The sequence below is a fragment of the Pelmatolapia mariae genome, linkage group LG4, assembly GCF_036321145.2.
Source record: "Pelmatolapia mariae isolate MD_Pm_ZW linkage group LG4, Pm_UMD_F_2, whole genome shotgun sequence".
Lineage (NCBI taxonomy): Eukaryota > Metazoa > Chordata > Actinopteri > Cichliformes > Cichlidae > Pelmatolapia > Pelmatolapia mariae.
The window spans coordinates 13,250,137-13,262,822 of record NC_086230.1 but is presented as its reverse complement, the minus strand read 5'-3'; the positions used below and the strand labels follow the sequence as shown (position 1 = coordinate 13,262,822).

At 39.8% G+C, this 12,686-nt stretch overlaps 1 protein-coding gene across 1 annotated transcript in view; it reads left to right on the top strand.

Annotated features, from left to right (window-relative positions):
* Positions 1-12,686, top strand: part of grin2aa (glutamate receptor, ionotropic, N-methyl D-aspartate 2A, a) — a 162,935-nt gene that overhangs the window by 95,803 nt on the left and 54,446 nt on the right. The window contains exon 3 of the mRNA XM_063471516.1: positions 9,678-9,844. Within this exon, the coding sequence (XP_063327586.1) occupies positions 9,678-9,844 (167 nt within the window). The remainder of the gene's footprint in view (positions 1-9,677; positions 9,845-12,686) is intronic.

Below are 12,686 nucleotides of genomic sequence, written 5' to 3'. Positions count from 1 at the left end.
GGATTGGGCACCCCTGGTTTAGACAGTCTGTTAGGCTATCCGTTTTGAGCCGGCTATGCTAATTTGCGCTGGCTGATTTGTCCCTATTTATCCGAGCTTGCACTTCTTCAACTCCAGCAGAAAGATCAAACTTTCTGTTATGTACCTAAAGGTAAATCTGAGGTTTCCTAATGCTGTTCCTGAAAACATGGCATTAAACTAAAAATGATTTCACACCGGTTACGTATTCATGCTCCCCCACGTCATCTCAGCCTTTCTTCTGGGCTGTTTTACGACTCCATAAATGTAGGTCTAGGGTGTTTTGTTCCTGTGTAAATCTGGCCTTTGAGGCCTTTGATTTCCTTGTTTTTCCTGGGTAGTGGGTGTTCTTCCATTCTGTTTGAGCTGAGGTTTATATGATGTTGTTTGTGTCTTTGGAATAAACTCAGCATGATACACAGCCCTCTGGCACAGATACACACACACACAAACAAGACTTATCTCCTTACCTTGAGTAGACGGTGTGCAAGACGCGCATGCTTGTGTGCACAAACATCGTAATGCGACCACACATTGTGTGCCATTTGTGAGTTATGTGTTTGCGTGCAGCTTTCTTGTGCATTATAATTTCCTAATAAACAGCTCCTAAACTTTACAGTTTTATATTTCCCTTTTTTAAATTTTCTTTGCATTGTACCAAACTCTTGTGTTAAACGCTTCCCGTTCTTTAAAACTCTTTAAGACGACTGCACACTAAGTGCTTCCACACAGGATTACTTTATTCAGTACTTGGAAAGAAAACATGTTTCAACAAGTAATCCTTACAAAGAGGTTTCTTGTCAAAATATTACTTATGTATTCAATAAGGGCGTGCAGCGACTTCCTAATTCAAAATTCCTATTTTATTGTGATTAGCACCACAGCTCATGTGGTGGGAATTTTTTGGTGTTACGTTTGTGTTCATTTAAAAGAACGAGGTAAGACGTAAGCCGAGAAACTAAAGATTTATTTAAAAAAAGAAAAAGATAACTGAAGGGTGCAAAACTAGGAAGGAGAAGAAGAAAACGAAAACCTAAAATAGTAAGAAAGTAATGGGGGGAGGTGGAGGGAAAGACCGAAATTAGGCAACAAGGTACACAGCAAAAATACCGGGACTAATTATGATGGTTATGGCTGCTGATTTTGGCAATTTTCGATAGTGATGATAATTTTCATAATGATCCCCACATTTTATGTCTGTGGCAGGTGTGAAGATGCACAGTATGTCAAAGCGGAGTGAGAGCAGATATAATAGTGCCAAGATAAATAACAAGCCGGGCTGTGGTGGGGGAAGAGGCCACTGTAATCAGATTACTACATTTTTGGGTGATTCCTCTCCCCACTTGCAAACATCTGTCACATCAGACTTTTTCTTTTATGCCTTATTTTAAGGACACTCAGCAAGGTCCAAAAAAAGTTTACAGAAATAACAAGACTTTTCTTTTTCAGTGACATCTTATGTGGCTGTTCATTTTTAATAAGAGGATTTTTAAGGTAAAATGTTAAATTACCCTCCAAGAATTGAGGATGGCTGTTTCTGCTTAGGTGTAAGATTTGGTTCCCAGAGGAGGGTAGCAGTATATTGGCTTTATTAGAAGAGATAGGGAGCGAGTGGGAGAGGGCAAGATGGATAGAGGGAAGTGAGAACAGACAGGGCCTCTGGATGGAGCGCTAACGAAAAAGAAAGGAAGACATAGAGAGGAAGATATTGGACTTATTAGAGAAGAGAGTGAGTGGGAGAAGAGGGCAAGCACAGGGAGACAAATGGAGAGAGAAAGAGGAAGGGAGAGAGAGGATAGGGAGAGAGGGGATGGGAGGGAGGGAGGGATGATGTTATTTTGTCAGTGTTTCCCCGTGGGGACTCGAATGCTTGTTAAAAAGTCCTGACAGAGGAACCACAGCAATAACACACACGTACACAAACATACACGCGTGCACACGGGCAGTGTTCCTGTGTGCTAAACTTCCAATAGGTCTCTGTTCCCCCTCTGTGTGCATGTGTGTGTGTGTGTGTGTGTTATCTGCTAAACCGGACTGCATTCACGCCAAAAATATTCCTCTGTGACGTCAAATACAGCCTCGCTCTCTGTCTGTGTGTGTAGCTGCTATTGCAGTTGAAGGCTACTGTTTCCCCACAATTATTATCCAACACAAACAAAGGATGTATGCCTCCCCCCACTCGTTCACACCACAGCACATCAACAGCCTTTAAAAGCGCACTTTCTTATTCAGAGTGCCTCTCGGAGATCTGCTTATTGTTTTAAAACACTGTGATCGTGTAAATCCCAAAGAAACGTTTGCATATTCGTTAGCCAATTTCGGTAGAACAATGTGCCGTGAGTAGAAAAACATTTCTAAAGTTCAATGTTCAATATGAGACTATAAGGAAACCCTGAAGAGCCTTACTTTGTAGAATCTCATATAGGTTTATGTGCAGCTTTGATTCAGTCTTGTGACTACTAAAGAACTTTTTAAAAATATCATCTGTAATGGACGTACATTCAGCAGCCACTTGGTTAGTTACACATTGCTAGTAACAGGTTGAACCCCCTTTTGCCTTTTTGGCACAGATTCAACAAAGTGCTGGAAACATTTCTCAGAGGTTTTGGTTTATATTGACATGACATAACCAGATCCCAAGAGTGATCTGTTGGAGAGATCTGGTGACTGGAGAGGACATTTGAGAGGACTTCAAACTGTTCAAGAAATCAGTTCCAAGTGAGCTGAGCTTTGTGACATGGAGGATTACCCAGCTGAAACCAGCAATCACAAGTGGGTACAGTGTGGAGGTAAAGGGATGGACATGGTCAGTAACACTACTCAGGGAGGCAGTGGCATTTAAATTGTTCTCAGCTGGTACTAAGGGCCCAAAGTGTGCCAAGAAAACAACATTATACCACCACCAGTCTGAACTGCTGATGCAAGGCGAGATGGATCCATGCTTTCATGTTGTTTTTGCCAAATTGGGAACCTACCGTCTAAATCTTGCAGCAGAAATTGAGGCTCATCAGACCAGGCAATGTTTTTCCAATTTTTTATTGTCCAATTTTTGTGAACTCATGTGCATTAAACCCTCGGTTTTCTGTTTCAAATGACAGGAATTGCACCTGGTCTGTTTCAAGGTTCGACTTGTTGTGCATTCAGCGGGGTTTTTCTCCATGCCTTGGTTGCAATAAGTGGTTATTTGATTTACTGTTGCTTTCTTACAAACCTGAAGCAGTCTGGCCATTCTTCTCTGACATCAACAAAGCATTTTCACCCAGAGACTTGCTGCTCAATGGCTATTTTCTCTTTTTCTGACCGTTCTCTGTAAACTCTAGAGATGGATGTGTGTAAAAATCCCAGCAGATCAAACCAGGCCATCTGGCACCAACAGCCACACAAGGTTCACGGTCACTTAAATCACCTTTCATCCCCATTTAGATGCTCAATTTGAACTTTATTTCTTTTTCTTATCAGTGTCTACCTAAATGCTTTGAGTTGCTGTCATTCTCTGATTAGATTTGAATTAACAAGCAGTTGAACAGGTGTAACTAACAAAGTGACTAGTGGGTGTTAAGTTTAACCTTTGGCAATGCCTTAATATCATTAGCTTTCAAATAATGACACAAATGGGCATATGATTGTGATATGGTTCCCATATGTCTACGTGACATCGTTTTGGCTTGATCATGCTATCCACATGTTGTTAAAGGGCATCATAATCTAGATAATACAGGAGGCTTTTTAAACCACACAGAGGCTTTAGTTGGAGCTAAAACATAATTATCCATTTATGAGGTTTCGTCACAAAGGAATGAAGTGTCAGCTTGTATAATGCACCAGTCTGTGAATAATTGACTGTTACAAATGTAACCAATATCTATATGGAAAGGCAGCATAACATTTTGTCCACATTTGTTAGGATTAAGCCATGTTTAACCTCACTGCCTTCCTCTCACATCTTCTCCTATATACATATATTAGCAATGGCAACATTATTCACAGTTCATCAAAGGCTCAACAGAAGCAACCATTCAAATGCTTAGCTCTCTATTCTTTACTGAAAAAACAATACAGTGTTTGTTATGCTATTTTTTTCCCTATTAGAAGACAAAAACAGTTTACATAAGCCAGTAAAAATATAGTTTTTGAAGCAGTGCAGCAGAAAATGAAGAGCTCGGCATTTTTTTGTCTGATATGCTCATTTTGCCAGTGACTCAAAGACGTTGGGCGTGGGATTTAAGGAAAAGTTACCTTAGCAACTTGAAAAGAAATATTTAATTTTATATTGCTGAAAAAATAAATTCATTTTTTATAAAGTTAAAAAAAAAGTAAATACTGATATCAGATAATTGGGGTAGGGAGTCGACAAAGAAGACTGCAATTTAAAAACCATTAGCAGGTGGACAGACAAACACTGATGATCTTGTTAGGGAAAAGCATCTGTAATTGGGTGAGATGTATTAAGCAGGTACTACAGTCTCCTAAATGGCTTAAATTCTATAACATTGGGCTCCTTTTTACTTTTAAAGCATACAGTTAGACATTACTATAGCGCTGTGGTGTTATTGCTGTTGTTTACAGACAGGCTGGTAAAAGACTTACATTTGTGCAGTAATCAGATATACTCTGTTCTTAATAAAGTGATGGTATATACTGTTTGTGACTGTTCAAGCGGTCAGTGGTCAGCACTGCCTGCTCAGTTTTTCCTCCTTTGTTTTTTCGACAACTATTTTTGTGCCTGTTTATATTTAGCAAGTGGCCACTGAGGAATTTTTGTCATATCAGTGTGTTTCTCCTCCCATGAACCCAGCAGATAGCTGGCTATCTATGGTTAATATGTGATATAAAGATAGGTATGACACCCTCTTTGTGATAAATGCAGATTTTGGTGTGCTTGTTTTCTATGTTATCAGGCCTTTTGTCTAGGTGAGCGTTTGCCTCACAATCTCAACTCACAATACACACTTATCTCTGTGTGTGCGTTTCTGAGCTTTATATGTGTGTGTGTGTGTGTGTGTGTGTGTGTGTGTGTGTGTGTGTGTGTATGTCATAAGACTAGACAGTGCAAGATGCTATCAGCAGTAGAGGATATGAGGACTACTATTTATAACTCCCCTCTCAGTCTCAATAGACACACTGTCCTGCCCCGTGGGGTAGGTGCATGTTTGTTGTGTGCATCGCTGTTGTCGTGTTTGAGTGCATGCAACAGAGTGCGAAATTTAAGAGTGGATGGAGACCGGGAATGTGGCAGACAGGGGCGAAAGGGAACGAGCTGTGAGTGACAGCCTGTGCGTTAATTTGCGTGAACGCACGTGTGTTTTTGTGTGCGCGGACGCCACTAGCTCAAGGTGTGAGTGGAAAGCAAAGACATGTCACACTTGACAAGGGTGAAATGAGAGGAAATGATTGGCTGTTTTCTGATGTCACGGATTGTGAGCTGTCCTAATTAGAAACAGTCATACACTGCTTATTCACTTCAACAGCCTCCTCTCCACTGCTCTGCCCATTCCCTCTGTGGTGTATTCTTCTCTCTGCCCTCTAGCTTTCCTTTCTGTTTGTGTCTGACTCTGATTTCATGTATGTGGGACTTTTTCTGCCTGCCACTCTTGATTTGAGGCTCCAGTGGTGCTTTAAACATAAACTTTCTTTTTCTTTAAGATCTCTTTTATTAAAATACCAATTTTTAAGACTACTAAAGTCTGGTTCGCAATGTTCTCATTGCACTTGTTTCTGTTTATGCTTGTAAAATGATATTAAGCCCAGCCTACACCCAGTCAGTTCCTATGTGCAGTTGGCTTCTGTTGGGATTGTAAAATATCATTTCCCTGAATCTGCTATTATGAGATTCAGGGAAATTAAAGAGACACAATTTGGCTCACATGAATGAATACAGGCACAAGCCTCACTTGACACCAGCAAGGAGTAATTATTTTAGGGAAAAGGGAGATTTTTTGGTATTTTCCTCTCCTGGGAAGCCTTAAAGCTTGAATTCCTTCAGATGGGCAGAAACAAGCAAAAAAAAAAGAAGAAGCACACTCTTAAAGTGCAGACACGCATGTATACACAAAATATCAGTGGATCAGAAGTCTTGGGAGATTATTCATAACCAGTGTTAGCTTTTGCCAAATTAATTTTGCATAAATGTCGCCCTTGGCATCATTATACTGTTCCTGTCTAGAAAAAAAATGCATTTTGAAATTTGGTGTTTTTCGAAGGAGTTAAACTGCTCCTTTATGGGTGAGAAAGTTCCTGGAAATCTATTATGCTGAAAAATGCATTGTCCTCAACAAAAGTTACTGTGGAACAAAAAGTATGAGAGCAGCATGATTACCATTAGCAGTGTATGGCACAGTAGCTCAAAAACACACTGCCGGCAAATATGTTGACAGATGGTTTCCACTACTTGTATGTCTAAGCCAAAACAAGTCAAAAAAAGCAAAAACACTGTTCCATATCTAATTTATCCATATTTACTAACACATAACTACCAGTACCAGGCCTTTGTAAGTGTACATCCTTTTGTATATTGCAGGAAAAGCGTGGGAGCATCGGCTGCTGCCGTGATGAAGACAGGGAGTGACAAGTCTTATAGCATGATCTCCCTCCTGTTCCACCATGCTCAAGCATTGCTTCAGTTTCTACCCCATTAGAACATACAATAGAGCGCAGAGCTGCACAGAGAGCCTCTGAAGAACACTCAAATCTGAGTATAGTGAGCCAGCCTCACATACAGATACAATACCATTAAAAAGCACTCAAGCGTCTCGATATAGGGAGAAGAGTCTCACTCGTTTTCTCATTCTCCAACACTGACCCAAATAATGCAAACAGTGAATTCCCACATTATTCGGAGGCTATCGAGACAGTGGAAAAGAAAATGATAGGTTGTGCAGAGGCGATGAAATTACATGCAGTGCTCAATATGGTTACAAAAGCCATCCAATGCTTTCTGCTGGTGTCTCTTTTTATTCCCACAATGCGTTTTCAATGTATTGTACAAACCCTACCCTGTAGAGAAATGCAACTTTACCTGCAGGAAACGGGTGATATGCCAATACACTGTAACCTAATAGAAGAGAGGCTTAAAGGAATAGAAAGTACTTGATATGTTTAATTGATGCAGCTGACTAGTTCCATACATTTAGTTATTCAAATCTCACATAATCAATCAGTGTTCCTGATAGGGGGGGAAAACGTGACTACTAATTACATCTAAACCTGCCGCAGCTTATCAGTCATTGTAGTTAAAGTGTCTGACGAGTTGACCCTTTTAAATATTATTAAATGAAGCCAAATGAAGTATACTTATTCTTGGGAAAGTGTGATCAGAGCCTACAGGTAGATGCTATTTGTTAAAATAAATATTAAAATGGTGAATATATGAATATGGCTGTGTAGTGTATATCTGACCTGGAAAATTGTACAGTAGTGTGTGAGTACTTTCCACAGCTATGTATTTTCACTCATTGTAGCAAAACACAAAGTCAGTGGAGATCAGGTTGAACAAAGTGTAGATCTGACTGTGATGGATTTCTAGTAACAGCACAAAATGAAATTTGGACCTTTACATTACCCTTTCATGCATGTCATGGCTGAAATACAGAGTAAGATAAGTGGTGCGGTGCCACAGTAATCAGTGCCCCAACCTGAGAATATAGAGAAATTCGAACTTTATGGTAAGCTAGTGAGTAGCATATGCATCTAAGTGAGTTTTACGTTGGCCCTGAGAGGTCAAACTCACTCCAAATTAAGGGAAAAAAACCCAAAACGTACAAAATGCAACAGAAGTATTTTTGGGGGACAACAACATGTTGGAAGAGTTGCTAAAGTGACAAGCTAACAGCAAGCGGCTAATAGCAAACATATGTTTACAGTGTTATATGAATTATCCAATTAAAACACACATTACCTGCATTTTTTTCCCCTAACAACACAGATGAATCCTCTGCTTCTATTAAGCCTGTCTCAGTGCAATACTTCTATTAATAGTTTGGTTTTCTGTCACTTCCGCATCTTGTCCGTCACAATACTGTCTCCCCTGAAAACACGTTTTTTCAGATTTGTTTTCTACTTCCTTTGTGTTTTAATTAACCTTTTTTTTTCATGTGCTTTTGCAGCATTTTTCTTTTTGCTGGTGTTTTCTTATGTTGTGGTTCAGTTTGACCTCTCAGGGCCACTGTAAGTTTTCCATTCACAATGAATTTGGGAGTAATGAAATGGAATAACAGTACAGCGTCTGAAGAAAATACTCAACAGCTTCTGCTTGAGTATGGTAGAACCCCAATTGAGAAGCCATCATCACTACCGAAGGCCACCATAAACCCAGTAATAATAACAATAATGGCAGTTTGTTTAGTTAAAATGATAATTACATGTTGTAATGATTACTGAGGGTGTAGTATATAGTCACCTTTTTGGGCACAGCAAATTGCCCATTTGTATTTTTATATAGTTTTTTATGGGTGCAGGGTTTGGAATGATTTTTGACCTTTTTTAGGTCTCTCTAAAGGTCTCTTCAAAACTGATTAGACTTGACTGTTGCAGCATATGGGATTGAGGCTAATGTTCGGCCCTATTACAATATGCAGTGACTCAGAGCATTATGGTTGCTGTTTCACTTTTTTTTTCAACTTTAGCCACACTGTGGATAAATTACGGTAGAAGCAGGCCGCAGGCAGTGTGTACTAGCAAAGTGTGCCTTTATGTGTCAGTCTGTGTAACCGTGTGCAGCGCATTTATTAATTTTGAGGTGTGAGCCCAGTGTTGTGTTCTGTTTCTTAGCCTTTATGGTTTTGGGGTTGTTTTTTTTCCCCAAGCTGTCAGGTTGCAGCTTTACACACACACACACACACACATACACACACAGAGGAGACCTCCACACAACCCTGCCTCAATCATAATAAGAGAACCAAGTGACACAGAACAAGTGGTGTCAAGATAAGGTATGTGTGAACTCTCTGACATTTCAAGGTAACAGAAAGCCAGGAAGATCGTGCAATACTCAGCCAAAGACAAGGTAACACATTTGCTCGTCCACACTTTTTGCAATGCTACACTCTTTTTATTCTTCGCTGCTTTCTCTAATTTCACATCATTTAATAGTCCACTATAATGAGTCATTTTAAATACAGCATAAATGAATAGAGGTAATTTGTCCATCTATAATAGTGCTTGTCTGCGCTGTCCAAGCTAATGTCTGAGTTTGGCTGAATTAAATGGCAAATGATTCTCAGTCAGGTTTAATGGAGTGAATATGAGCGACTTGGAGTGAATGCAACCCTTGTTCCTCAGAACCATGCCCACAGAGTTCTGCAGCCTGGTCTGTACCGCACCAATCCAATCTGGTCTTAATTGAATTGTTCTGAGGCCCTCATCCATATATTTCCTCTGCAAGAAACTTATTACTCTCAATCTCTGTATGCATGTTTGAGTGTGTATGTGTGTGGGTGAGCAACTGAGAGAGTCTGTCTACTTATATTGTGCCAAGGTTTAAATGCTTTGTTGCTGATTGATGTTTCCGAGATGCATCACCTATTCCAAGTTCGAATAGATGGTGGACTAATCTGGAAAGTGCCCCCCCCCCCCCCCCCCAAAAAAAAAAAAAACAACCCAGAACAGATAGTCTAATGAATATTCAGCTAATCTTGTGTCTCTGTGTTTCTCTTTGTTCCTAGGATGTGAAGTCAACGTTCTTCCAGTTTGGTGCCTCCATCCAACAGGAGGCTCTGCTCATGCTGAACATCATGGAGGAGTATGACTGGCACATCTTTTCCATTGTCACATCAAAGTTCCCAGGCTACCAGGAATTCATTAACATCTTGAAAACTACTGTGGACAACAGGTTAGAACAATACTGTGGTGTGTTCTCAGTTCAATTCAATTCGATTCAATTTTATTTATACAGTGCCAAATCACATATTGTAAGGTAGACCCTACAATTAATCAACAGAGAAAACCCCAGCAATCATATGACCCCCTATGAGCAAGCGCTTTGGCGATAGTAGGAAGGAAAACCTCCAGCAAACCAGGCTCAGGTTGGGGCAGCCTACACCTATTGCAGTGTAACTAAGGGAGGATTCAGGGTCACGTGATCCAGCCCTACCTATATGCTCTAGCAAAAATGAACGTTTTAAGCCTGATCTTAAAAGTAGAGAGGGTGTCAATCTCCTCAATCACAACTGGAAGCTGGTTCCACAGATGAGTGGCCTGTTCTTCGTGCTTGCATTGTTTTTCCCTATATGTTTTTAATCCTTTCACCATGAACTGGGGCTGTTAACTCCACTCCTGCTGCTGGGTATAGTACAGGAAATGCCTCCCACCCTCAGGGTTAGTCATCCCCCTACAACTGGCTGTGGGACCAGTCTGCCACTGCCACTCTGTATTTATGGTTATTGAAGGCTCACAGGAATAGTAGCCCACAGTGCACACATCTGACCTGGGTATTTTCTGGCTAGTCAGCTGCCTATTGGCCTACCTGGTTTATCATAACAGGACCATTTGCTTGTCTCAAAGATTAAAGAATGCAGGCAGTGCACTGAAACATCAAATGGCTCATTAAATCAGTTATGCTGTTTGTTTTGATATGTGGCAATCATCCAACCATTTAGTTTTTGTAACACTGTTAAGTGTGTTACATAACACAAAATATTAAATGACATTAAGGTTTGCAGGTATTAATTAAATGAAAGTTTCAGAAGTGGAACTCACGATGATAATCATAGCGATAATTATGATTTCTAATTTTATGATAATAGTGGATGCAAACTTTCTCTCATGCATACACAATGTTTTTCTAAAAACATTAAAAGAAAAGAAGTGATGCAGTTACTAATTTTGATTGCATTTTAGATCAGTAACTAGATTAAATGTTTTTTGGGGGAGTTTCTGGAGGTGTTGAGTTCACCCAGAAGCCCCTCATTTGCAATAAAGTAGCCTAGTTTTAACTTTATGCAGATTAGAAGCCAACCACTCAGTGTGCATTCCCTCAGAACACAACACACTGCAGTGCTACCAGAATGCAGGGCATTAAAAAAAATTATATCTGACCGTTTTTTTTTAACCAGTTTCTCTCTAAAAGAGTGAGCAGGTGGGTTTCCACTGCTAATCATTTAAGTGTGTCCCCAATCCTCACACAGCATGTTACAGGATTATCAAAGCATTAACCAACCCTGCCAACTCAATCTTTCAACTAGAAACACTTTCAATGTATTAAAATTAACAACATCAAAATTACATTACACCAGTAGAAGACTAGAGAGCCTTGACCGCATGGATGAATTGAAGTACATCCATTGTGCTCTTCAAAAATATCCAGCCTAAAAGAATTTCGTAAGCATCCTTTCAGTGAATGGAGATGACAAGTAGGTTTACTGCGCGTGCAGGTTGGCTGTTTGCCACACCTTTAGGTCATTCTGACTGATGGTGCTTGTTTCAGCGGAGAGAAAGAGGAAAGTACAGCACGCCATAATTTTGGGCAAAAATGGTCATATTAATGATACATGTTCAGCACTGTGGAGATGGAGGCAAGGACTGGTGCCTGTACCTGTGATATATTAAAGCTCACCTGAGGTCTCTCATCAGCAGTTACTCTTAATGTCAGACGCAGCAGGGATTCAACAGCTTCTCCTACTCTATGCTTTGTTGATGATAACTAAAGCAGTTTAATTACAGGTAGCAGGTGACAGACATGTTTAATACATTCATATGGAGAGAAAGGAAACTTAAAATCCAACTGTCTGTATTTGTACCTTTGAGAAGTGATCTTGACTTCAGTGCTACTTTCAGCTGCCCCCTTGTCACAAGGGGTCACCACAGCAAGCAGCTCTACACTTTTGATTTGGCAGAGTTTTATGCCAAATGCCCTTTTTTGACACCATCCCGTGTCTACAGCTATATTACACAAAACCTGTCTGTTTGGTTGTCTCCATATTCCTCCTACATGATCAGGAGTTAGGCAAGCTAACTTGGCATACAGGTACATTTCAGAGCTCAGAAGGTTTTTATCTTCAACAGAGATTATGATGTCATCATGCTGCTTAGCAGCAACCTACCAACAGGTTAAATGAGGACACGTAACATATTACAAGAGCATTGTATCATTTGAACTTCATGATAATAACTTCTAATTTAGCAAATATTGACTGCTGAGATCACCAAATGTTTATACTATCAATATTACATTACATCATTTGACACCTTAACTTATGACATCAGGTTTAATGTATTTAGGGTTTATATTAACAGTTTAATGTTGGATAAATGACTGGATAAGCATGCTTAAAGGCAAGGGGCTTTGAAGCCATTTGATTTAGTCCAGGCTATAAAATTCATTTTATGCACTTTTATCAGGTCCATTTTATTGACATGTAGATTAAACAATGAGACATATGAATGTGTAATCAGAATGGAAGTTCAGTTATTAAGTGATCTTTTACTACGTAGATCTATATTCAGTTTTAAAAAAAAATGTATATACCATTTTTTCATTGTATGTTTAATTGTATGTTTCTCATCTCAGCTGAGTGCAGGTGGGTAGGTGGTCTCTCTGGCTGTGTAATCTGCAGATTAAAGGAGTTTGCATTGAGTTTTTGGATGGGAATGTAAATGAGCTGGACCAATAGAGACCGGTGTGTTCTCCATCGTCTCAAACACAGAATATGGTGTTATCTATTTCAATTAAGGAG